We start from the raw sequence: 27851 nt of genomic DNA on the forward strand, positions 1-27851 counted from the left end.
GAGGTGGACAGATCACTTGAGATCAGGAGTTCAAGACCAGCCTGGACAACATGGTGAAACTCCGTCTCTACTAAAAATACAAATATTAGTGGGCATGGTGGCACACGCCTGTAATCCCAGCTACTTGCGTGGCTAAGACATGAAATCGCTTGAATCTGGGAGGCAGAGGTTGCAGTGAGCTGAGATCGCACCACTGTACTCTCTAGTGTGGGCGACAGAGTGAGACTCTGTCTTAAAAAAAAAAAAAAAAAGGAAAAAAAAAAGGCTGGGCATGGTGGCTCATGTCTGTAATCTCAGCACTTTGGAAGGCAGAGGCAAGTGGACTGCTTGAGGTCAGGAGTTAGAGACCAACCTGGCCAACATGGCAAAACTTTGTCTCTACTAAAAATAGAAAAATTAGCCAGGAGTCGTGGTGGGCGCCTGTAGTCCCAGCTATCCGGGAGGCTGAGGCATGAGAATCACTTGAACCCAGGAGGTGGAGGTTGCAGTGAGCCAAAATCGCGCAGCTGCACACCAGCCTGAGTGACACAGCGAGACTCTGTCTCAAAATAAATAAAGGAATAAAATAAAAAAGAAAAAGGAGACATTATAACTGATAGCATAGAAATGCAAAGGATCATTAAAGATGATTATGGGCCAGGCGCCGTGGCTCATGCCTGTAATCCCAGCACTTTGGGAGGCCGAGGCGGGCAGATCAAGAGGTCAGGAGATCGAGACCATCCTGGCTCACAGGGTAAAAACCTGTCTCTACTAAAAATACAAAAAAAAATTAGCTGGGCGTGGTGGCACGTGCCTGTAGTCCCAGCTACTTGGGAGGCTGAGGCAGGAGAATCACTTGAACCTGGGAGGCGGAGGTTGTAGTGAGCCGAGATCGTGCCACTGCACTCCAGCCTGGAGGACAGAGCAAGACTCTGTCTCAGAAAAAGAAAAAAAAAAAAAAAAGATGATTATGAACTATATACCAACAAATTAGAAATCCTAACAGAAATGGATAAATTCCTGGACAAACACAACTTACCAAGATTGAACCAAAAGAAATAGAAAATCTGAATAGACTAATTATGAGTAATGAGATGGAATTTGCAAAAAAAGTCTCCCATGAAAAGCAAAAACAAAAAAGGACCCAGCTAAGACCTCAGAAGCAGCATCAAAAAACAAAAAATAGACAAATGGCTGGGTGTGGTGGCTCACATCTGTAATCCCAGTACTTTAGGAGGCCAAGATGGGCAGATTCCTTGAGGTCAGGAGTTCAAGACCAGCCTGGCTAACGTGGTAAAATCCTGTCTCTATTAAAAATACAAAAACTGGCCAGGCATGGTGGTACATGACTGTGGTTCCAGCTGCTCAAAAGGCTGAGCCAGGAGAATCACTTGACCCTGGGAGGCAGAAGTTGCAATGGGCCGAGATCGCGCCATTGCACTCCAGCCTGGACGACAGAGGGAGACTCTGTCTCAAAAGAATAAAAAAGACAAATGGGACTATATTAAACTAAAAATCTTCTGCACAGCAAAGGGAAACAATCAACAGAGTAAAGAGACAACCTACTGAATGGGGAGAAAGCCATTCTGCAAGCTATTCATCTGATGGAAGGTTGATATCCAGCATATACAAGGAACTCAACAGCAAAAAAAACAAATAATCCAGTTGCGGCAAATTAGCTGAAAATAGTTATCTTTCAAATGAAGACAGAAAAACAGCCAACATGCATATTAAAAAAAAAAGGGATCTAATTAAACTAAAGAGCTTCTGCACAGCAAAAGAAACTACCATCAGAGTGAAGAGGCAACCTACAAAATGGGAGAAAATTTTTTGCAACCTACTCATCTGACAAAGGGCTAATATCCAGAATCTACAATGAACTCAAACAAATTTACAAGAAAAAAACAGACAACCCCATCAAAAAGTGGGCAAAGGATATGAACAGACACTTCTCAAAAGAAGACATTTATGCAGCCAAAAGACACATGAAAAAAATGCTCATCATCACTGGCCATCAGAGAAATGCAAATCAAAACCACAATGAGATACCATCTCACACCAGTTAGAATGGCAATCATTAAAAAGTCAGGAAACAACAGGTGCTGCAGAGGATGTGGAGAAATAGGAACACTTTTACACTGTTGGTGGGACTGTAACCTAGTTCAACCATTGTAGAAGTCAGTGTGGCGATTCCTCAGGGATCTAGAACTAGAAATACCATTTGACCCAGCCATCTCATTACTGGGTATATACCCAAAGGACTATAAATCATGCTGCTATAAAGACACATGCACATGTATGTTTACTGCAGCACTATTCACAATAGCAAAGACTTGGAACCAACCCAAATGTCCAACAATGATAGACTGGATTAAGAAAATGTGGCACATATACACCATGGAATACTATGCAGCCATAAAAAAATGATGAGTTCATGTCCTTTGTAGGGACATGGATGAAATTTGAAATCATCATTCTCAGTAAACTATCGCAAAGACAAAAAACCAAACACCGCATGTTCTCACTCATAGATGGGAATTGAACATTGAGAACACATGGACACAGGAAGGGGCACATCACACTCTGGGGACTGTTGTGGGGTAGGGGGAGGGGGGAGGGATAGCATTAGGAGATATATCTAATGCTAAATGACGAGTTAATGGGTGCAGCACACCAGCATGGCACATGTATACATATGTAACTAACCTGCACATGGTGCACATGTACCCTAAAACTTAAAAGTATAAAAAAAAAAAAAAAAAAGCTCACTGTCTCACTAATCAGCAGGGAAATGCAAATCAAAACCACAATGAGATATTATCTCACCCCAGTTGGGATGGCTATTTTCAAGAAGAAAAATAACAGATGCCAGTGAGGATGTGGAGAAAAGGGAACTCTTACACACTGTTGGTGGGAATGTAAATTAGTACACTTATTATGGAAAACAGTATGAAAGTTCCTCAAAAAACTAACAATAGAACTACCTTATGATCCAGCAATCCCATTACTGGGTATATATCTGAAGAAAAGGAAATCAGTATGTTGAAGAGCATTTGCACCCCTATGTTTATTGCATCACTAGTCACCATAGCCAAGATAATGGAATCAACCTAAGTGGTCAACAACAGATAAATGGATAAAGAAAATGTAGTATGAGTCCATGTATATGAGGCATCTAGAGAAGTCAGACTCACAGAGACAGAAAGTACAATGGTGGTTTTCAGGGCCTGAGGGAAGGGGAAATGGGGAGTTGTTGAATGGTTAGAATTTCAGTTTGGTAAGATGAAAAGATTTCTGGAGATTGATTATATAACAATATGAATGTACTTTACTGAACTGTGCACTTAAAAATGGTTAAGATGATATATTTATGCTATGTATTTACTACAATTTTTTAAAAGAAAAAATCATTCAGAGGAAGGAAAATACATATAGAATAATACAAATTAAAATAACTGCTGATCTCTCATCAGAAACAATGAAGGTCAGAAGACTAGAATGGTATCCTTTAAATGCTGAAAGAAAACAGAACTGTCATTCTGGAATTCTATACCTAGCAAAATCTCTCTCAAAACTGAAGGTGAAATTAAGAGATTTCCAGATAAATGAAAGCTGGGAAAATTTCTCACCAGGCCACTCACATGCCAAGAAATGGCAAAGGGAGCTCTTCATACTAAAGAGTAAGAAAACCAGGTGAAAACCTCACTAGACATTGTTTGAGTTTTGCTTTTAACACTTACACATATTTTAAAGAAGTTAAAAGGGAAAAATAATCTTTCACAGTTATGCAGGTATTTACTATTTCTGTTGCTCTTCCTTCATTCCTGAAAATTCAAGTTTCCTTCTAGTACCATCTTGCTTCAGCCTGAGGAAATTTCTTATCAGTTTTTAAAAGCAGATCTCTTGGAAATGCTCTTATTTTTCCTTTATCTGAGAGAATGTCTTAATTTTGTTTACATTCCCGAAGGATACTTTTGCAGAATATAAACTCCTTGGTTGGCAGAGGGGGTTTATTTTCTTTCTTTTTCTTTCTTTTTTTTTTTTGAGACGGAGTTTTGCTCTTCTCGCCCAGGCTGGAGTGCAATGGCTAGATCTCGGCTCACTGCAACTTCCGCCTCCCGGGTTCAAGCGATTCTCCTGCCTCAGCCTCCCAAGTAGCTGGGATTACAGGCACCCACCACCATGCCTGGCTAATTTTTTTGTATTTTTAGTAGAGACGGGGTTTCACCATGTTGGCCAGGCTGGTCTTGAACTCCTGACCTCAGATGATTCACCCGCCTCGGGCTCCCAAAGTGCTGGGATTACAGGTGTGAGCCACAGGGCCCAGTGGCAGAGGGTTTTTTCTTTCCATTAGTTTCAAGTGTGTTTTCCTTTATTACACGGAATGTTGTTTTCATAGGAGCTTTGAAACCTGTGTCTGATAATTTCAACATCTGGGTTATTTTGAGGTTTGTACCTGTGACTTCCATTGAGAACGGGTTATATTTTTCTGGGTTTTCAATATGCTGAGACATTTTGGATTACAGATCCTGAAGGCTGTGAACATGATGTTGTATAGATGCTGGGTTCTGTTATAATCCCATGGAGAAGTGCTATTTTTTTGTTTGTTTGTTTTGAGACAGGGTCTCACTCAAGTCGCCCAGGCTGGAGTGCAGTGGCATGATCTCAGCCCACTGCAACCTCCACCTCCTGGCTTCAAGCGATTCTCCTGCCTCAGCCACCTGAGTAGCTGGGATTACAGGGGCCCACCACCAAGCCCAGCTAATTTTTGTATTTTTAGTAGAGACGGGGTTTCACCATGTTGGCCAGGCTGGTCTCAAACTCCTGACCTCAGGTGATCTGCCCACCTCAGCCTCCCAAAGTGCTAGAATTATAGGCGTGAGCCACCGCACCCGGCCAAGAAGTGATATTTTTATGAGAAATCAACCTGGTTAGGCTCAGACCGCAAGTTCTGTCTCTCCTCCTGTGTATGGTAGTTCAAATCTTCTTTCAGTTCACATAGACTTTGTTGCACTCGATTCGGTCTTTCCCACACATGTGTAGCCCAAGGTGATCCTAAGACTCACGTAGTTTCATTCCCAGAGTTAGAAGATCCCTTTTCCAGCTCTCTTCATTCTGGAATACTAGCTCCTTCCAGCCCCATTGGGGCTCCTCTTCTGGTTCCCCTACTCAGAAAGATGGGGTTTTTATGACATTTTAGCCATTTGCACTGTGCTACTTTGTGATGGGGCCCAACCTGGAGGCAAATCCATGAAAGACAAAAAGTTCATCTCTGTGTAGTCACTTCTACAAGTTCTTCTCCCCTTTACAATCTATCTCCTTTTATTTATTTTTCAGAGTCTTTGGGTATTGCACTTTGGATTTTGTCCAGAGTTTTTAGTTGTAATCAGTGGGAGGGAAAGCCTGTGGTAGCTTCTGCCACCCTGGTGGAACTGGAACTGCCCAATTCTTTTTCAGTTTCTATATCCATCCTAAAATCCACCATCTCTTCACCTATTATATCCTTTACCCCCCATAGATTAAAAAATTAACATAATTATTTTAAAGTCTTGTAGGCTGGGTCCAAAATCTGGGTTTATTTTGATCTCTTTCTAGATACCGAGTTCTCTCAACTATGGGTTAATGTATACGGTTTCTTCATATGTCTGGCATTTTCTCATTGTATACTGAATATTCTGGATGATATGTTATTGGAACATCATAGGAAAAGCCATGTAAACTGAATTTCACTTCTTTCAAGAGTCAGATCTCTTGCAGTTTCTGCCTTTTTTATTGCTCTTCAGGGCCTTAAAAAAGTTATTTTTTAATATTTTGTCCAGAGTTTATAATTATTACAATAGGTTTAGCATGATGCAAGCAACTCCACTACTACAAGAAAATATATAGTCTTTCTGGATTTAAGAAAGCTTCCTTCCTACCCTCCAACTTCCTTTGGAATTCTGCAAACATTATTTGAACTTATTTTCTCCAAAAATCTCCCTGAGATCCTGCTCATTACCCTCTCATTCCCTCATCCACACAAGTGAAAACCACGACAGAGAAGAACATGGGCTTGGTCAAAGGCCTACAACAATGTGACTTCCTCAGCTTCATAAAGTTCTGTCTCTTCTACTAGGTTACCCCTCTACAACATGGATTTGTTCAAATTATAACACACCTACTGTGAGCTCCATCTTCAAATAATAGTAATGTATTAATATAAAAATCCATACTACAAGGCAGAAAGTTCCAAATGTTGTGAGAAAGAGAGAATAAAAAACTGCTGTGGCAATTCAGAGAAAAAGTGAATTCCAGGTAGGAAGATTAATAGGGATTTCACAGAGGAGGTAGGGGTGCAGAGAGTGGGCCCTAACGGCTAATTCAAGCAGAGATGTTTCTACGTTTGTTCTCTGATGCATCAGCAGGATCACTGCAGTGGTGGTGGCGGCAATTGTTAATACTATATAAAGCCTTCTACTTAAAGTGTGAGCTGTAGACAAGCTGCACTGGTATCATCTGGAGTTTATTAGAAAGGACCCCAGGACCTAGGCCAGGCTTACTGAGTCAGAGTGAGCATTTCAGTAAGATCTTTAGGTATTTCACATGCATGTTAAAGTCTGCAAGGCACTACAGCTAAGTACTTTGCCTTTCACTAGAACTATGATTTTAAGACCTCACATTCTCTGCTCCCAGGCAGTTGTATATGTAGTAGAAGAGGACGGGGCATAAGAAGAACAGGTAAAATGTATTTACTCTCTACTACTATTTTATGTATGTTTTATCATTTTACACTCATTAGTAAGCCTTTGAATTAGTTATTCCCATTCTGAAGATAAGACTATTGAAGGTTAATTAGGTTAAATAATTGGCCCAAGATCACAAAGAAAGTAAAAGAACCTGAATTTGAAACCATATCTGACTGACTCCAAAGCCTGAACATGCTTTTCATTATACCACACTGCCTATCTCTGGTTAGTGATTTGGGAGAATCAGGTACTATTTACAGTTAAGCCACTAACTAGTTCACTGACCTTGGCTAACTCACTCTATCTTTTTAGGACTCAGCTCTTCACGTATAAGTTGATGGAAGTTGAACTAGTGAAAATTCACAAACAAATCAATCATGTTCTTCATGAAAAGGGGTATCTGAGGCAGCCTTAAGACTGAGTGTTGGGACCTCTTCTGTGTGACAGCAGATGACTCAGAAAAACAAAAGTAGGGTAGCATAGTGAAGAGAAAAGAGTACAAGATCAGAAACAAGAAGACCTGGGTTCTAGCCCAACCTCTGATAATTATTAGTCATGATTCTCAGTTTCTTCATCTTTAAAATGGAGATAAATTTTGTATACTGGCTATTTCTCAGTGTGTTGATTGGTTCGAATGAGATTATGTATGAAAATATTCTCAAGGACAAAATCAAGTAATACATTAGTACAGCCATTTTTCTATTTGCCTTAATTGTCATAACATGAATTAGATCTTGTAAGTTAATTAAAATGTGATTTGTAATCTGCTGGCTATGGTAGCAACGGGGAATTAGCTCTGGCAAAGCCTATCAGCTCTGTACTTTTGCTCACCCTAACAACGGGAATAAAACATAATAAATATATTTACAGGTTCTGCACCTGTGAAAGAGCTGATGATGTCAGAAAAACAAAAGACCATTATCCTAGAGCAGGGAGTCCTTGCTCTAGAACTTTGTTATGATGGAAATTTTCTGTATCTGTGCTGTCTGGTACAGTAGCCCCTAGACATATGTGTCTACTGAGGACTTGAAATGTGGCTAGTACAACTAAGGAACTGAATTTTACATTTTATTTCATTTTAATTAATTTAAATTTATGTAGACATATGCAGGTAGTAGCTACCATACAGAACAGTGCAGTTCTAGAGCAAAAGCAAGGTATGGATTTGTTCAACAATGTTATGGTTTTATAGCTATACTTTTAAGGCCAACAAGTAAATTGACTGTTTTTTTTTGCAATTCGGAAACTGTGTCCCCTAATGCCTTCAACCCTGCCTCCAAATCAAACATTTTTTATAGCATGATTTTTGATAATGAAAGGTTTCTCTGGAACCCAGTTATCACTGTGTAGCAACACAGATGATGCCAATAAAATATGAAGGCTACGGAAGCAAAAAATTATGTTTTGTCATAGACGTTTGTTTACCTGAAACAATATAATGTTTTGCTTGTCTTTAAAAAAGCAAGGACTGAAAAGTACTAGGCCCTGTGAGCGGTCACTAACCCACCTAATGGCTGTGGCAGCCTCCTACCTTGCATTTTCTGCTCTTCGGCTTATGCACTGGTGCAAGTAGAGATACTCCTGAGGTGCGCTGGTGGACAAGGTGGGCTGCATGTGGTTTGACACAGGGGGTTCAAACGTGAACAGAGTTGGCTGGCTGGAGTGTGATGGGGCTGAGGATTTGCGCTCTCGGAGAAGGTGCTGGCTAGAGCTGCTGAGCTCAGCTGGAGAAGAGCGGGGGCCATGACCGGCTGAGGAAACGTTTCTCAGGGAGTCTGAAAAGGAGAAATAGCTCTGTGAATGAAAAAGGAAGCAAATGTATCCTTATCCCAAAGTGAGTTGTCAGAGGAAGAAAAAAGAGTAAGAGCAGAGGCAATAATCCAGCACTAGCATTCTCTCCCTCTCACATACCTGCCCCTTGCTGCCCTCCTGGCCACCTTGGTTGATGAAGAGGTCCTCTTTACCTCTGTACTGCTTCTGGGGGAGCCCGGAGGCGACTTCCTATCACAATGTAGGCCATATCTGCCCCACTTCCAGGAAGTACGGCTATCTGTGGTCTAGGAGTGTGACCCTGACCCTCAGGCGAGGTCTGCCTCTCGAGTAATGAGTACTACCACCTTCCCACTCTTTGGTGGCTCCTGCTGTGGTCAAAGGATGAAATCATGTCTTTTGCAGCAACATGGATGCAGCTGAACATCATTATCCCAAGTGAATTAATGCAGAAACAGAAAACCAAGTACCCTAATGTTCTCGCTTGTAAGTTGGAGCTAAACACAGGGTGCACATGGACATGAAGACGGAAACAGTAGACACTGGGGATTGTGTTAACAGGGAAGGAGAGAGGGGGACAAGGATTGAACAACTACCTATGGGGTACAATGCTATTTGGGTGACAGGATGAATAGAAGGCCAAACCTCAGCATTAGACAATATACCCATGTAACACACTTGCACATGTACTCTGGCATCTGAAAAACAAGTTGAAATTTAAAAAAAAATGAAATTTAAACATCTAATTATAGGGAAAAAAAAAGCTAAGGCTGGCTTTGTTAAATGAGGCTTTGCTTACTGAAGACTCATTAATTGAGGCTCTGGACTGTGCCTTACTGCATTAATGAGAAAAGCACAAATGCATTTGGAGCTGTCCCTTAATACTGGACTCCAGCTGCTCCTGCCTGGCCTCCTAAGACCTCCAAAGACAGTTACATTCCCCACTGCCCACCACTCCCTGTCTATTGGTCATTTTCCCTCTTATCTCAAACTCTCCTCTGTTGTGTTAGAAAGTGAGGTATTAAGGACGGATAATAGCTTATAGTACTACACCCCAAGCCAAGGGCATTATTCATTTGGCTGGCTCTCTAAGCTAGTCCAAATTCCTCAGCATAACATACAAGGCTTTTGACAGTCTGACCTACTTCCTGCTTTCTCCACCCATAAACAAGGCATATGGAAGCATCATCAGTCCCTGAACACACCAGCCTCTTTTATGATTCTTTGTTTTGGCTTCTGCTGTTCCTTCCGCTTGGATTTCACCTCTACTCTACAGGCAAGCTCATATGCAGACTTTTAGACCCTACACAGATATCATATTCTCTCCAAAATCTTCCTGGACTTGCTTCTTCTTCTGTGTGCCAACAGCACTTGGCCCATGCTCCCATTATATCCATGGTCACGATGCTTCCTTGTCTAACCCATGGCTTTCTGAGAACAGTGACTGTGATATGTTGTTACCATTATAGTCCCAGCATTTACCTAATAAAGGCAAGGTACACAGCAGATTCTTAGTTCATGTCTGCAGACTAAGCAAACACAACACATTCATTCAGCAGTCAAAAATTCCACTAGTGAAACTTCTTGTTCGAAAGAAATAAAAGTTTAAAGATGTAATTTTAGGCAGTATGATAGCTGGTGGGTTAACGTTTTGGTGGTGATTTTCTAGGGTTATTCAACTCATGTCAGAGGGGACACAGTTCACCTTCTACTCCCTGTCATCTGACCTATCTCAGGCTGTACCCTTCTCATGGTCCCAGGCAGGATCACCAGCTCATTAATGTTCTACAGTATTAATTACTCTCCAGGCATTTCTGCTGCTGGGCAGGACACTTTCTGCCAGTGTACAACAGAAAAAGCTGATGGGCCTCTGGGGAAAAACTGTTCCACTGACAGCTGTATTGACCCCCAAAATTAACTCCCATTACAAGTCTTTCAGTAAACTGCACATTTGTTAACAGAATCAATAGCTCATTACTCCATTAGATTTGCAAGATGAACTCTCTAATAGTGGAGGAGAGAGCGTTTACACTATGGGACAGAGTAGCCACAGGGCCATGGAACGAATACAAGCTACTGCCTAAGAAGACACAGGCAACCTGCAAAAAGCAAGCCTCTGGTGAGATTCTGTATTCTCTGTTGTCTCATTGGACTCCTCTTCCTTTGCCTGCCCCTTCGGTGGAGGCATTCCTCAGGGCTCCACTCTAGACCCTCCTATAGCCTCTCTCTCTCCCGCTGAAGACTCTCCAGGGGGTAATCCTGTCCAGTTACCACCTATGTGCTGACAACTCTCAAATCTTCATCTCTAGCTCATTTCTCTCTCCGGGACTCCCTGCTATATATCCCTTCACCTGCTGAGCACCTCCCTTCAGATGTCCCACTAGTGGGCCAAACTCAGCAATCTAAATTGACCTCTTCATCACTCGTGTTCCCTGTCTCAGTGAGGTCCATCATCACCAGCCAATCAATTCTCCAAGCCAGAAGTCCAGGCATTATCTATGACTCTTCCGTTTCTCAGCAACCATATCACGTCATTATGTCACCATTCCTCTTAAAACTCTTCTGTTATACCTCAGATGACTTACAAATATCTTTCCTTTTTTTTTTTTTTTTTTTTTTTGTGAGACAGAGTCTCGCTCTGTCATCCACACTTAAATGCAGTGGTGCGATCTCGGCTCACCACAATCTCTGCTTCCCAGGTTCAAGTGATACTCCGGCCTCAGCCTCCTGAGTAGCTGCAACTACAGGTGTGTGCCACGACGCCCAGCTAATTTTTGTATTTTTAGTAGAGATGGGGTTTCACTATGTTGGCCAGGATGGTCTCGATCACCACTGCGCCTCGGCCTCCCAAAGTGCTGGGATTACAGGCGTTAGCCACCACACCCAGCCAAAGCTCTCTTTTTTAGAGACGTGGTCTCACTCTGTTTCTCAGGCTGGAGTGCCATGGTGCAATCACAGCTCACTATAACCTCGAACTCCTGGGCTCAAACAATCTTCCAGCCTTAGCCTCCCGAATAGCCAGGAATACAGGCATGCACCACCACACCAGGCCAATTTTTAAATTTTTTTTGTGGAGACAGGATCTCACTATGTTGCCCAGGCTAGTCTTGAACTTCTGGCCTTAATCAATCCTCCTGCCTCAGCCTTCCAAAGGGCTAGGATTACAGGTATAAAGCCCTGCACCCAGCTTCTTTTTTTAAAGACATTTTCCTGTTTTTTTTTTCCTTTAACCTTGTTTCTTACCTGTGCTTCCCTGTGTTTCAAATAAAATTCCAGGAAAATACCAACCTTTCTCTCATCACTTTGTACATCAGGCTGTAAACACAGTGATGGCAGAGATTTTGAAATGGTTTTATCCTCATCATTAAACCCGGTGTGTGACACAATTCAATAAATACGTGTTGATCAAAGAAAGTACACACCATAAGAAATCATTATTCCTCAGTAACATTCGCTGACTCCTCATTGCCTTCAGAATAAAGTCGAGTTTCCTCAGTATTACAAGAAACGCCATTGACACAACCTACTTATTCTGCCTTGTCATCAAATGCATCCTTCATGCCCCCTATGTTGAATGCTTTGGCTGTGAGTATAAATAAAAGAGGAGTGACCCATCCTCACCTCTGCAGCCCCTGCCTTGAGCTCAGCCTGTGGAGTCATATCTGTGACTCAGTCTATTTAGCTGCATACTTGGGAAAGTCACTTCACCTCTCAGAGTCTCAGTCTCCTTATATACAAACCAACATAGGGCAGCTATAAGGATGAAAAGAATGAAATACACATAAGAGCTAGAAAATCTTGAATGTCATAGGTACATGGAACACCTTCTATCACTTATGTACCTCTAGTGCCTAGAACAGCCCCAGCCATGGTACGTATTCAATACACATTTGTTGACTGATCATACTGAAAAAATAAAATAATTTTCCCTGGTGCAAAAATTCAAATATGCGTGTTTCTTGTGGTCAAAATCAGAGAGGTTTTAAAGGTCTGTTAATAAGATGAAGTAGGGATTAGGATGAATTGGGCCTTCATCCAACAGAAACTTGGATTTCTATTCTACCAGCACAAAGCCATGTCAATGAAACTAGCCAGCTCCATCTAATGATCTATAGCTTAGCTGGGTGCAATAGCTCATGCTGGTAATCCCAACGCTTTGGGAGGCCGAGACAGGAGGGTTGCTTGAGGTCAGGAGTTTTAGACCAGCCTGGGAAACCTAGTGAGAGTTGTCTCTATCAAAAATTAAAAAATTAACTGGGCGTGGTGGTGTGTGCCTGTAGGCCTAGCTACTCAGGAGGCTGAGGTGGGAAGATTGCTTGAACCCAAGAGATTGAGGCTGCAGTGGGCTATGATCGCGCCATTGCAATCAGCCAAGATGACAGAGTGACACCTTGTTTCTAAAAAAAGAAAAAAGAAAAAAAAAAGTATGTAGCTCTAGAAAAATTCTTTCAAAGCTGCTTTGGCACTAAAACTTGCCAAAATCCCACTTCTGCTTGCAAGTTTAAAAAGATCTCTGCCTGAATTTACGTGATTATTTCTTAGTGTCTATACTAGGTTGACTAGTGTCCTTCCAAAACTCACGTCTACCTGGTATTTCAGAATGTGACCTTACTTGAAAATAGCGTCTCTGTACATAGTTAAGAGGAGGTCATACTGGATTAGGGTGGGCCCTCATCCAATGAACTGGTATCCTTATAAAAGAGACACAGAGACAGAGAAACACATAGGCAGAATACCATGTGATGTATGGGTCAAGGCAGAGATCGAAATGATGTATCGACAAGCCAAGGAATGCCAAGGACTGCTGGCAGCCACCAGGAACTAACGGAAAGGTAGAAACAGACTCTCCTTAGAGCACCCAGAGGGAACCAATACCACCAATGCCTTAATTTTGGATATCTAGCCTCTAGAACTGTGAGAGAGTAAATTTTTGTTGTTTTAATCTACTCACTTTGTGGTAATTTGTCATGGCGGTCCTAGGAAACCAGTATATACCATAAAACCTAAAACGTCAAACAAGGTTTTCTTGCTTACCTCAAAAAAAATAATTACAAAGCTAAATTCAGAGACAACCTTTCTGGAATAAGATTTTCTCATTTTGGACCCTGAAGGCCGAGTACCCCTGCTACTTTTTCCCCCATGGTTCCAACCCCCAATTCTGATGAGCTGCCTGTGCCCCAACAGATGAGGTTCCGGGGAGGTGCTACCTCACTTTCCTCATCAGTTGGAGGCAAGAGCTTCAGCCAACTTGGGTTTGGTGCTGTTTTGTTTTGCTCATTGAAAGCTGTTCCCTTCAGATGGCTTGCCGTTGGTAAGTGGAATACATTCTACATGTCCATTCTGGACAGGGCTGATTACTAGGCCTGTGTATCACTGCTGTGATTCATGGCTCCATCACCCCTCAGGGTCACTCCCTATAATTAAAGTTTTCAAATATACTTTCAAACATTTCATAGAACAAAAGCGACATGGTGTGCTACATGTAACAGAAAAAAATGTATTAGGCTAATAGTGGACAGACTTGGCTCTGTTCCTAGATCTGCCAAAAGGCAGATCTGCTTGCTATTTGACCTGGAGCAAATCACTTAGCCTCAGTTGCTTCATCTGTAAAAAGGGACTATTACTATCTAGGATAACCTGCCCTGCAGTTTATCATAGAGGGTTGCTGAAAGGATTGAATTAAAACACACACACCAAAAACTTGTTGATGAATGTCCATATCAGCGTTATTCATGAGAGCCGAAAAATGGAAACAACTAACATGTCCTGAAGAATGGATAAACAAAATGTGATATATCCACACAACGGAATATTATTTAGCCATAGAAATAAAAAATACTGATATAGGTTATCTTGATGAACCTTCAAAATATTATGCTAAGTGAAAGAAGCCAATCATAAAAGACCACAGATCTAGAGTTTTGTAAGAAGGTGGGAGGAATGTTTGTATGCTGGACAGGCTTCCCAGGGGTGATTGTGGAAAGGAAGGGGAGTGATTCTAGAAATGATTTCATTTATGTGAAATATCTAGAAGAGGCAAATCCGCAGGGATGAGAAATAGATTAGTGGTTACCTGGGGGCAGGCATGGGGGAGTGAGAATAGATCTAAGTGGGTTGAAATTTTACTCCCAGTGAGTGAACCTCATGCACGGAACAGAAGTCAAGAGACCAGGAATCCAGTTCCAGCTCTGCCATAAACTAGCTGTGAGATCATGTGTGGTCGCTGAGCTTTAATTCATAACTATCAAGTATTGGAGGATAATCCCTAGCCTACCTGTCTGTCTCACTGGGTTGTTTTAGGAGGTGAATGAGATAAGGGTTTGGAAGCAAATCCATGCACATGCATCAGGCGTTAATAGGATTTGTTTTTATTGCCTGGGTACCCCTTGGGAGAAGAAAAGAATGGTGAAAATAAAGGAAGATATTAAACAATGTGTGGCTGGGGTGTTTTTGGTACTTCTTGCTGTGTAACTGACCTTCCTAATGACCCAAAAAACAAGAAGAAAATGGAGGTTTCTAGACTCCTGGCCTGAGCTTCTATCTCCAAGTCTAGACTAAAGATAATGCCCACAAATGCCTGAGTCAATCTATTTTCTTTTAAACAGTTTTTTTTTTCTTTTTCCTGGCTTCTTTTTAGGGCCCTACAGAATCACTCCCCTTCCTTTCCACAATCACCCCTGGGAAGCCTGCCCAGCATACAAACACTCCTCCCACCTTCTTGCAAAACTCTAGAACAGGAAAGCTCTGAAGGATTTCAGCCCAGGAGCCCAGCCCAGGCCAGCCCAGCCATCGACTGGCTAGTGATAACATGAGCAGGAAAGGGGTGGTTGGCGGGAGTTTCTGGAAAAGATGACTGGCCAAATAATGACTAGTTCCCTTATCTCAATGCCCTTTTCATCTTTATCCCTTCTCCCCAAAAAATTTATCCCCACCCTCAAGCCTCAGTGGGTCTCAGAACCCATAAAGTGGTAGACCAAAAGCTGTATTGGAGCTGGATTCAAAGTCTGACTGCTAACTCCTAGCTCTGTAGCCTTGGATATGTTAATAAGCCTTTTTAATTCTCACTTGTTCAACAGGGCTAAGTACTTTGTAGGACTGCTGTGAGTAATAGAGATCATTTTATATCATGCATTTAGCCACTCTTATCGCTCCTATTCCTGGAGTACACATGGAGCTGGTTGAGACCTTGAGATTGGCCAAAGAGGTACGAGCTGCTTTCCAAGACATGACGGATGCTTGGAAGGTAACTGTCACTGTTTCAGTCACAATTATACTCCATACAGATGGTATATGGGGAATTAATGAGAACCAAAAGGACAACAGTGACTGTGGTAATCACAGCTGCCATTTACTAAGCACCTACTATGTGCCTCTAGTCTACCCTGTGAGGTACATATTATTACCTCCATTTTTTTTTTTTTTGGATGACGAAAAATAGGCTCAGAGACATCAATAGCAAACTCTGGGGTCACACAGCCAGAAAGTGGCATAGCCTAGATCTGAATCAGATCTCACAGTCTCCAAAGCCAATTCTTTTCACCTGTGCAGAGGAAGAACTCCCACAAGAGCCCTATGAGGTGAATAGTACTAGGGAAGGAAAGTTAAAATATGAGGACGGGGGTCCAGGCCTAGCTCTACCGCCTACTGGCTGAGTGAATCTGGGCATACCACTTCATCTTCCCAAGCCTCGCTGTCTCTATTTACAAAAAGAAGAGCTTGGATTAGATCAGGGGTACACATCAAAGTTATCTCTGGGAAACGTAAATGCAGAGGGCTGGTCCCACCTCAGACCTCATTAGTCATATTTACAGAGATTCAGATTAGGATCCACTGGTTTGGTTTTAACAATCTCTGGTTCTTAATTCTGGGGCAGAGACAGAAGGGTTAGGGTCTACTGAAGAAAAGGCAAAGCAGGCTTTGAGTGATAAATGAAAGAGCAAATATTTCCAAAAACCTTCTTTTGGATCATCAAAACTGCAAATTGATAAGCATCCATGTTCTCTCTGGCCCTTCACATAATCTATGGCTCCAAAGGAACAAGGTATAACAAAAATAACCCTGATGTGGACTTCCCAGACACAGGTTCTGAAACTATTTTAATTTTTTTTCCCTCAATGAGAAACATGTATTTAAAGGTTTTCTTAAGAAGCTTCTTAGAGTTTAATTATAATTTTTTTTAATTTTTAATTTTCTTTTTTTTTTGAGACAAGGTCCCGCTCTGTTGTCCAGGTTGTAGTGCATGGCACAATTATGGCTCACTGCAGCCTCGACCTCCTGGGCTCAGGTGATTCTCCCACTTTGGCCTCCCAAAGTGCTGGAACTATAGACGCGCACCGCCGTGCCTGGCCTGAATGTATAAACTTTAAATAGCACATACAATATATGAATCAATGTTATAATTCCACATACAGGGTACCCTTTTTGATTTTCATAAGTTTATAATGTTTTCATTGGCATTTTTTCTTTTTAAACTTTTAGGTTCAGGGGTACATGTGCAGGTTTGTTATGTAGGTAAACTTGCGTCATGGGGGTTTGATGTACAGATTATTTCATCACCCAGGTACTAAGTCTAGTACCCAATAGTTATTTTTTCTGCTCCTCTCCCTCCTCCTACCCTCTACCCTCTGGTAGGCCCCTGTGCCTGTTGTTCCCTGATTTGTGTCCATGTGTTCTCATCATTTAGCTCCCACTTATAAGTGAGAACATGTGGTATTTGGTCTGAAACTATCTTATTACAGCGCCTTGAGCAAAACTTTTAATCTCTTTATCCCTTATTCCCCACACTGTCAAATGCCAGAGAACACCTACTCAACAGGGTTCTTTTGAGGATTTGACGATATGAAATATAGGTAAATAGTAATTATTAAACACTCAATAAATGGCTGTTGGCCTGACACTTATCCCATTATTTATTACTAGAAGTGGAATGGTGGTAAAATTATAAAAGTTCTAGTGCAGAGAGGATGACGAAAGAATTTTGAAAACAGTATTTGATAGGATTTTAAGGAGTGTGTGGTCCCTGTAGAAAGCTCACTGAAAAACAAGGAACATATGAAGAATCCTAAAAACAAAAGCATGCTGACAGGTGCTGAGGGCAAGACTGGATCCAAAGCTCCAGGTCACTTTTCATCATAAGCCTGAAATTATTTAAGAAGGATTAAGTCTCAAAGTCCTTTGGCATGTATCATAATTTATGCCAGAGGAAATTCATAAATTCAAGGCCAAACATAAAATGGCTCCACTTTACACAGTAACTCACATAATATAGCAATTGGAAGGGTCCCCAGAGTCCAGTCTCTAATTTATCACCACCACCCTCCTCCTACCTCTCAAATCTCTCATCTACAGTTTGAGAAACGGTGGCCCAGAGAAATAAGACTTGTCCAAGGCCACACAGAAGGTCAGAAGTGAACCCTGGAATAAGAATTCAGATCTTAGTCCAAGAGCTCTTACCCTGAACTAAAAGATGTATCGCTATGAATGAAGATGTACTCTCTGTAATGTGGGCCCAGGGGCAGGAGCAATCAAGCTATGAGATCTGGTCAGGACACTAGCTGATCAGATCTGTTATTTGTTTTGAGTTTATAATATCACTCATTATTTGCATGGTAAGTAAACATTTGTGGATCAAAGTACTAAACACTAGTATAAATAGATCCCCAAGTTCAGAAATATAAGTTTCCTAATGTTTATAAAAACTATAAAGCGGAGGAAGAAAAAAGAAAAGACAGAGACAGGCAGTAACATGAGATCCCATGAGATCTTTCTGGGCCTATGATTCCCCATCCCCCTTCCAAGGGAAGACTCTGAGAAAGAACACCATCTCCACTAGGGAGAGCCAAGTCAGAACATCCTGACCTTGATGCATACAATCTCACAGTATACATTAGCAGAAATTGATTCTGTGAAAGGCAAAGAGGAAAGAGAGCGAGTGACTGTAGCTTAGTGGCACAGCACAGTTCCTGGTCACACGTCCTTTTACAACCTTCTTTGGCTCGAGGCATCTCATTTTAGAGATGGAAATGCCTTGTCTCCCTAGTTAGAATTAATCATGTCTCCTAACTCTTTTTTTTTTTTTTTGGATGGAGTCTTGCTCTTGTCTCCCAGGCTGGAGTGCAATGGTGCGATCTTGGCTCACTGAAACCTCCGCCGTCTGGGTTCAAGTGGTTCTCCTGCCTCAGCCTCCCAAGTAGCTGGGATTACAGGCACCCACCACCACACCCGGCTAATTTTTGTATTTTTAGTAGTGTCGGGGTTTCACCATGTTGGCCAGGCTGGTCTCGAACTTCTGACCTCAGGCGATCTGCCTGCCTTGGCCTCCCAAAGTGCTGGGATTACAGGCGTGAGTCACCGTGCCCAGTCTATGCCTTCTAAATCTTTTGTAGTACGTAATTTTGCCATTTATTCTAATTGGGAATTCACACATCTAATTGGGAATTCACACATCTGTCATATGAAGTGACTATAAGCTGTTAGAATCCAGGATCCAGACCATCTCTTTTTCTCTGATCGTGTTTAGCACAATGTTCTATGCCTAGAAAACATTCCAATTAGAACAAGGAGGTCCCAGCCCTTTGGGAGGCAAAGACAGGAGGATCACTTGAGCTCAGGCGTTCAAGACCAGCCTGGGCAACATTGGAAGACGCTGTCTGTCTGTCTCTCTCTATATATGTATGTATGTATGTGTGTATATATATATGTGTGTGTGTGTGTGTATGTATCTCACACACACATATAAATTAGCTGGGCATTATTTATTTATAATAATTTATGTACATACATAAATTATATGTATGTACATACATAAATTATATGTATGTACATACATAAATTATATGTATATAATTTATATGTATGTATCTCACACATACATATAAATTAGCTGGGCATTGTGGCAGATGCCTGCAGTCCCAGACTGGGGGGCTGGGGAGCTGAGGTGGGAGGATCACTTGAGCCCAGGAGGTCGAGGTTGCAGTAAGCTGTGACCACACCACTGCACTCCGGCCTGGGCGACAGAATGAGACCCTGTCTCAACAAAACCAAAACCAAAACCAAAACCAGAACCAGAACCAGAACAAGGCGGTCTTCAATAAACACACTAGAGCAGCAAGTTCTGTTGGAATCTTTCCTCCCTGGGTTAGAAGAATGACCAAATGGGATCCAAATGTAAACAGTTCTTTAGGGTACAAGAAATTGTTATCACTTAGTGAGGTTTTCTGGGTTGTGTATATTTCTGTTTGGGAACAGCAAGTCTATATTTAGCCATGCACTGTCCTGTTGATTTGCAAGAGGTCAGGTTACAAGCTTTGTTTATAACTATCGTAACCCTCAGCTGTGGCAGACCCTTCTCCTGTTCCTTCGTGTGGGGCTTGGGTTGGTTAGTTGGTCCCATCAAGGATTCATTCATATTTGAAATGAAGCACTCTTGTGATTTACTTAGGGTCAGGAGCAGGTACTAGAGGCACTACTGAGCTGCAGGCCAGCCCCAAAGGGTGGCCTATGCTCTATGAGCTTACATGCAGTCAGAAAGAACAAATTTATATTCAGAGGAGCACTTCAGCCCTCCCCCGAGGAACTTTGGGAACCCATTAGTTTTCCCACAGGAATCAGTCTATCGAGTGGGCACATTAAGTTCACGTTAATGATGCATTTGACCCTTGTAACCTTTCCACAGAAATATCCAAAATACATCACTGTATTTTGAAGCTAACCAACTTTATAAGAGATAAGCTTTCCCCTCCTTTCACAGTGACTCTGAGACAACTGGCAATTGGTGTAAAACAGAAGTGTCAGACATATCAGTTGTGGATGCTTATCAAGAATCGTGATCAGCGGCAATAATCACAAGATTGCACCTTAAACTGATATAGTGTGGATGGCTAGGCTGGGATTCAAAGAGCTCCATTTTTGCCTAGGGAATTATGAGATCTACAGAATTCTCTGAAGGGGAACTTCGGCTTCAGGAGAGGCAGTGTGCTACTGGGAAAGGAACATGCACGTTGGAGTCCGAATCTCAGCTTACTAGTTGTGAAACCTAGGGATGGTACCTGAATCCAAGAGTTCTAATTTGTAAAATTTATAAAACAGCTACCTGAAGAATTGTTCTGGGGAATAAGAAATGCTATAGTCCCTGCACACAGGTGCTCCACAAATGGTAGTTGGCCCTTAGCACTGCACTGTGGGAGGTAACCTGGTGAGGGAAAAGATCTCTAACTCTGTGTTCCCAGACCTTCAGGGTTTGACCAGAGGCAGGATCTGGCGCAGAGGGTACAAAAATGGTCAGCTGCCCTTCCTGTGCTGAGTAGAGGACTTCAGCTAAAGAGCCTTGCAGGACCCAGCTTGCAGCTGGCAGCTCTTTCTCAGCCCCTGCCTCCAGTCCCGGGGGTCCCAATAATCTCCTGGTTTCACATCTGTAGTTTCCCTACTCATCTCCCAGACTTGTGCCTTGTTGCCTTGCCATCTCTAGGTTTTTAAAATTGGGGTCCAAAAGGGAGAGTTGTCTTTTTAACACCACTGGGAAGGCCAAAATACTATCTGTACTGAGTGGGCCTGCATACTGAGTACATTATTTGAGCAGGCTTGCCAAGGCATATTATTACACTAGAACAGTGGTCAGCAAACTACAGCCCATACATTACATCTGGTCTGTTTCTGTGGTTTCACTGGAACACAGCTACATCAACTCATTTACATAATTGTTTATGGCTGCATATATACTACAACAGCAAAGCTGAGTAGTTGCTACAAAGTACAGATGGCAAAGCCTAAAGTATTTACTATCTGGCCCTTTACAGAGAAAGTTTGCTGACCCTTAGACTAAAAGTTCTCACTCTGGTTTGCATAAACATGTCCTCCTTCAAAATATTAGCATCTAATTTAAGTTCATCACCAAGGAGATAGATTTAAGCTAAAACTGAAACCAACGAATCCCAAATTTATGCTTTGAAATAACCAAGAGAAGAAATGACAAGATAAGCTAGTTTGAAGAGCCCATTAGTATTATTATAAGAAACCATATTCCTTTTTATTATAGCACACCTTAGGCACAAACAACGTGCTAGTTGTTGGTGAGCACACAGAATTTACAGATTCAAGAGTCTGGCCGGGCACGGTCGCTCACACCTGTAATCCCAGCACTTTGGGAGGCCAAGGCGGGCAGATCACGAGGTCAGGAGATAAAGACAATCCTGGCTAACACGGTGAAACACTGTCTCTACTAAAAATACAAAAAATTAGCCGGGCGTGGTGGTGGGTGCCTGTAGTCCCAGCTACTCGGGAGGCTGAGGCAGGAGAATTGCTTGAACCCAGGAGGCAGAGGTTGCAGTGAGCCGAGATCACGCCACTGCACTCCAACTTGGGTGACAGAGCGACTCTGTCTCAAAAAAAATCAAGAGTCTAATATGGTAAACTTGTACTAACAAGCTTAAATCACCAGCTTGTTCTTTCTGATTCTTAACCATTTATTCTTTTTCCGTATCACAGAAGCAGAGGTCTGGAAATAACCCAAGGGATCATTTAGTTTAATATTAATACTTTACTGACAGGAAGCCTACAGTTCAGAGAGATCAAGTGATTTTCTTACCAGTGACTGAGTGCCCAGTCACCTGGGCAAGGATGTCAGTCTCCTGTCAATTTTTTATTTTTTATTTTTTTAAGTAAAACATCGCATTGGGGGAGCAATAAACATAAGTTCTGGGTATATTTTTCTACTGTAAGGAAAATGAGAACAGCTTTTATTTACCAATCGAACATATCTCCATAAAATTCTCTAAAAAGTCCAACATTATGACTGAAAAAGGTCTGAATTATTATTGACATGCTGTTTTGATAAATAGTATTGTTTTCATATATTATATAGTACTTTCTAATTTGCTTTGATGTCAATACAAACAAGCGTGCTGGGATCATGACAGAGATTGGACTGAATCTACTGATTAATATGGGGAGAACTGACATGTTAACAATACTGAGTCTTCTCCATAACACGATCTCTCTTTCCATATTCTGGGTCTTCTTTAATTTATCCCAGTAATGTTTCGTTGTTTTATGTATAGAGATCTAGGATGGTTTTTGTTAAATTGATTCCTAAGTATTTTATTTTTTGATGCCATTGTGAAAGGAATTTTTTAAAAATTTCTTTTTCTTCTTTTTTTTTTTTGAAACAGGCTGGAGTGCAATGGCATGATCTCAGCTCACTGCAACCTCCGCCTCCCAGGTTCAAGTGACTTTCCTGCCGCAGCCTCCTGAGTAGCTGGGACTACAGGCATGTGCCACCATGCCCAGCTAATTTTTGTATTTTTTTTTTAGTAGAGTCGGGGTTTCGCCATGTTGGCCAGGCTGGTCTTGAGCTCCTGACCCTCAGGTGGTTTATCTCCCTTGGCCTCCCAAAGTGTTGGGATTACAGGCGTGAGCCACTGCGCTGGGCCGACACCTTTGTTTTTGAGTACCACAATGACAAGTGTAATGCCCCTCAAATCAGGAAATTCAGCAAGATTTATTATTTGATAAACATATTAATCACACATAGCAAAAAGGTTTTTGAGTTTGGGCAAAACAGAGATAGGGGTTATTTAGTTTTCGGGAGATAAAAATAGCATGGTAGATGTCTCCAAAGGGCTGTTGTGAAAATCACAGACAAGGCAACAACAAGTTATTAGTCACAGATTCAACAGACATTTAATATGTACTTACTGTGTACCAAACACTATGCTATATGCTTTAAGTGGATTCTTAATCTTCATAATAATCTTGTGAAGAATGTCTTACTTCTATTTTACTGATGCAAAAGTTGAAGCTCAAAAAAGTAAATTAACTTATCCAAGACCACGTTTAGACTAAAGTCATTAATGTTGTGGTTTCATATTCATGCCATTCTAAGACCCTATGTAATAAACTGGCCTTCTATACCACATATATATATATATAAGCACTCTATAAATCATAAAGGGATTTTTATATGATCATCACCATAACCATCAACATCATTTAAAACAATAAAAGTCAGGAAACTTCGATTTTAATTCTAGCCTGGCCAGTCAGCTGCATGATCTTGAACAAATTATTTGCCCTCTCTTCACCTCTAGACACTCTGTCATTTGAGCAGTTTGGAACTAAACGCTCTCTAAGGACGCTTTGAGATCTCATATTCTAGAAGTTTCTCATTCTATGAAATCTATTCCCTTCTGTCTTGGCTGAGCGTTCTTGCTAATATGATTCACTAGCCATGAAGAATTTTGTTCACTGACCTCATCCATAAAAGGGCCGAGGAGGTGGCAAATAAAAGCAAACAATAAATAAATGGTAGATGTGTAAAATAAACTTCAGGTCTTTGGCATGCTCTATCTCTTCAGCCTAGTTAGTATACCATCTCTTTTGAGCTTTTCTTCATTTTTTTGTTTTTCATTGTACTTTATACCATGTTAAAGTACATGTTATATGTTTCAGTATACAGAATTTCAGGTATCTCACACTTTGTCACCTATAAGATGAGAATGTTTTTAAAGCTTTCTGTTCTCCCCAACAGTGAATTTCTCAAAATGAAAATATCTGGAAATAAGTCAGAATTTTTAAAAAGAATTTTGTGTAACTATTTACAAAGTTATAACCAAATACTGTAACTAAAACATTCAGCCAGGCATGGTGGCTCACGCCTATAATCTCAGCATTTTGGGAGGCTGAGGCAGGTGGATAACCTGAGGTAGGAGTTTGAGACCACGCTGACCAACATGGTGAAACCCCATCTCTACTAAAAATACAAAAATTTGCCGGGTGTGGTGGCGCATGCTTGTAATCCCAGCTACTTGAGAGGCTGAGGTGAGAGGATCACTTGAACCTGAGAGGTGGAGGCTGCAGTGAGCCAAGATTACACCACTGCACTCCAGCCTGGGTGACAGAGAGAGACTCCGTCTCAAAAAAAAAAAAAAAAAAAAATCATGTGGATATTTAATGGGCAGCTACTCTGTGGCTACTAATGTGGTGATCTAAAGAGGAATAGGACGCGTCCTTACCCTTGTCTCCCATGCATTTCCTCCCCCAATCCCAATCCCAAACTGTGCTCCAGCCTCAATAAACTGTCTCCAGTTCTCTAGGCCTTGGGGCACTTAAAATAGCAGCCCAGGGACAAAAGAAGACAAACTTGAATTTACTGAGAAAATCCCATATTGACCAGGATTACCCAGAGTTGATTAAAACTTACATTTCTATCACTGGCCAGATGGGGGCTTGATGTTGAAACCAAATTCAGAATTAAAAAATTATATATTTTCACACTTGAGCTTAACCCCCAATTTTTTATCTGGTAGTTATATCTTGGCATGGAGCCAGGCATGGTTCAGTTAAAAGCAGGTAAATCTTGCTGAAAACTGAGAGGCCCAGAACCTCTTAGAAGTAGACATACAGGAGGAAGAGAGAGTCACTAAGAAGAGTTCCAAGGCTGGTTTGGCAGAGAGAACAAAAACTGGAGAACATAACAAGGCTCAGGAGTGCACTGAAAGCAGGTCCATGTCTTATGCTCTTCTCTAACCCTTGTCCCTAGAAGAGGAACTGGCAAAAGCAGGTTCTCAGTGGTAAGGGCACTGAATACGTGAACAGAGAAACAGAAACTGAGGTATCACTAGAAATGTGAGCAGTAGAATCCAAGAGGAGGAAGAAGCATATTCTGGGAAAAGAGAAGCAGATTTTTTTCAGTAATGCAGGCAGAGACCACATGCAACTCAGAAGCCTTCCAGTGGGCAGGCGGGCTCCAGCCACCGGTCTGAGGTGTGGTAAGACTCTGGTCTATAAGAGGGGGCTACATAAAAGCAGGACAGGGTCCACTCCTGGGTGGGATCTGAGACTACAGGCAGGTTATCAGGGCAAAGATTGAGACACTGGAAAATTAGCCAAGATCCCAGGGCTAACCGTAGCTAGCACACCAGAGCAGGGCTAGTAACAAAAGATCCCACAGCACTGGCTTTATGCTGGGATGCAGGGGGCCTGGACTTAATGGTAGAATTCAGAGGCCCCTGGCCATGAGTACAGAAGCAGAAGCTGGCAACCAGGTAGTCCTGACACACATATCACCTCTAGATCACTATTTCCCAGACTCTTCCATTTTGTGGACAGGTGAAAACACTGCCTCTTTGTTTATGCACTTGTGCACTTTTAGAAATGGACACATGGGGCTGCCAATTTTTAATAATGTCAAATATGGAAAACTACCATTTACTAAGACTGTCACTTCACACACACGAGAACACTTTAACATACATGCACAAAGAGAATCTCTGAATAGGCCAGGTGCGGTGGCTCACACCTGTAATCCCAGCACTTTGGGAGGCCGAGGTGGGTAGATCACGAGGTCAGGAGATCGAGACCATCCTGGCTAATACAGTGAAACCCCGTCGCTACTAAAAATACAAAAAATTAGCCAGGTGCAGTGGCGGGCACCTGTAGTCCCAGCTACTTGGGAGGCTGAGGCAGAAGAATGGCGTGAACCCGGGAGGCAGAGTTTGCAGTGAGCCAAGAATGCACCACCGCACTCCAGCCTGGGCGACAGAGCGAGACTCTGTCTTTAAAAAAAAAAAAAAAAAAAAAAAAGAGTCTCTGAATAAAGGGAAGTCTTAAAATCTGATTACATTTAGTTTTATGAAAATGGATTGTATCTTCCTCATGTTTTCATATTTTTGTGGACTGATGAAAATTTCTGTAGCTCAGCCCTGCATGCCCCTGTTTTGAAACATCTGCTGCGGACCAGTATCCTCACATTGTGTGCCAGCCTTCCCAGGCAACCGGTGGGGAGAAGGAAGGGTGGGCAGTTGAGTGCAGCTTGTATCACTTGACCCTCTCCTCTGCTATACTCAAAGTGGCTCCCTCTCAATTGTTTCATAAATTATTCTGTTTCATGTGAGATTTGGTTAAAAAGCAATGCTTTAAAAAAGATTTGGAAATCACTCCTAGTTTACTGTTGAAGAAACTAAGATAAATCGTAACAAAGCTGAAATTTAAAACCAGGACTCTGTTTCCCAGCCCAGATCCTAGAGAGAGAAGACTGTATCTACTGATTTTGTAGAGTTCTGAATCCTACGTAGAGCTACACATAACCGGATGTTTAATCGTAATCAAGATCTTCAGAGGTCCAAGGTGACCTTACCACTAAATACAAAGTTCTAATTCTACCTCTAGCCCAATATTAGAGTTAGACTGGGCTTTGGAATCCAGTCAGGGACCAATTCAACAATCATTTATTATCCTTTTTTAATAGGGATAATCAGAAGCACTCAAAGAACCAAAAAAGTAGGGGGGATCTTATGAGATGTTTGGGAGCCATTCAAAGATTCTGGCGCTGCGGAGTTGGGACGAGATGCTCCCAAGTCTAACAGTCTTTGGGTTTTGGCAGGTAACACTAGACTATCTATGCTGGCTGGCTGGGGTGGTGAGGGGGAGTGTCTGGTATTTAAAAAAAAAAAATAAAAAGGCAGAAATAAGGATTAAGACTTAGAACGAAGAGAATAGGGTCAGGTTTCTCCCTGTCTCCTTTTCCTCCTTCAGAGGATTTGGACTTCCCTGAAGTTGGTCAAGGTTGGAGTTTGTTCTAGGACAACACAGAAATATTTGTGAGGATTTTATGAAGCTCATGTCTGAACTCACGGCCTGTTCTGTGGATGACTAGAACCAGCTGTAAATGAAAAATGACAAGCAAGAGATTGAGGAGGAAGGCCTGATATTTCAGGGTTATTTAAAATAACCTTTTTTTCTTTTTCTTTTTTTTTTTTTAAGGAATTAGAATTTCAGATCTGGCTGGAAACTGGTCTGGATATTTATTTTCCTCATTGTCTCAGTGGAAAAAAAGGGCGGGTGATTCAGACAGCAGCCTCCGCCTCTGGGCTGGAGCCTGGGTCAGTCTCCACTCTGTTCTTTCTTCCTTAAGAGAGGAGTCTCAGCCTGGGGAGAAGATGCATATTACCGCCCACATTTGCTTTTGGCTTCCAACAAGGGTTCCCCGGAGGAGTTGGTCTGATTTCAGTTAATAAAACAAAACCCAAAAGGTCAGGGAGGGAATGAGGGAGGAAAAAGCCCTCCCAGGGATGAGAAGAAAGAGTGAGGTCTCTGAGCAAGGCTTCTCCCTGGCTCTCTCTCTCTCTTTTCATGGTGGGGGAAGGACCAAGGTCATCAGAATGAATCTGAATGGACTACTTGGCTCTACCACAGTTCTCCCTGCTGTAAAAAATCCAGCTTGAATAAGAGGTCCTGACTTTTAAGGCAGCAGTCATTCTCTCTGGAAAGAGCTGTTTGAAGACCCCAGTAACATTCCTCACTGGATGCTGAAGACCTCCCCAAAAGCATTCCTATGGGTATCGTTTGACTCCAGGTGGGACCCAGGACTTAAAATAATTTGAG

At 41.9% G+C, this 27851-nt stretch overlaps 1 protein-coding gene across 2 annotated transcripts in view; it reads right to left on the minus strand.

The window, feature by feature from the left end:
* The window catches only part of GAB2 (GRB2 associated binding protein 2), a 206173-nt gene that overhangs the window by 27577 nt on the left and 150745 nt on the right, over window positions 1-27851 (minus strand). For both annotated transcript variants that reach the window (XR_010135518.1, XM_063711307.1), the window contains exon 3: window positions 8236-8479. Coding sequence is in view for 1 of the 2 variants with exons in the window: in XM_063711307.1 (XP_063567377.1) it covers window positions 8236-8479 (244 nt within the window). In the remaining variant the exon portion in view is untranslated. The remainder of the gene's footprint in view (window positions 1-8235; window positions 8480-27851) is intronic.

This window comes from Pongo abelii, chromosome 9, assembly GCF_028885655.2.
Source record: "Pongo abelii isolate AG06213 chromosome 9, NHGRI_mPonAbe1-v2.0_pri, whole genome shotgun sequence".
Lineage (NCBI taxonomy): Eukaryota > Metazoa > Chordata > Mammalia > Primates > Hominidae > Pongo > Pongo abelii.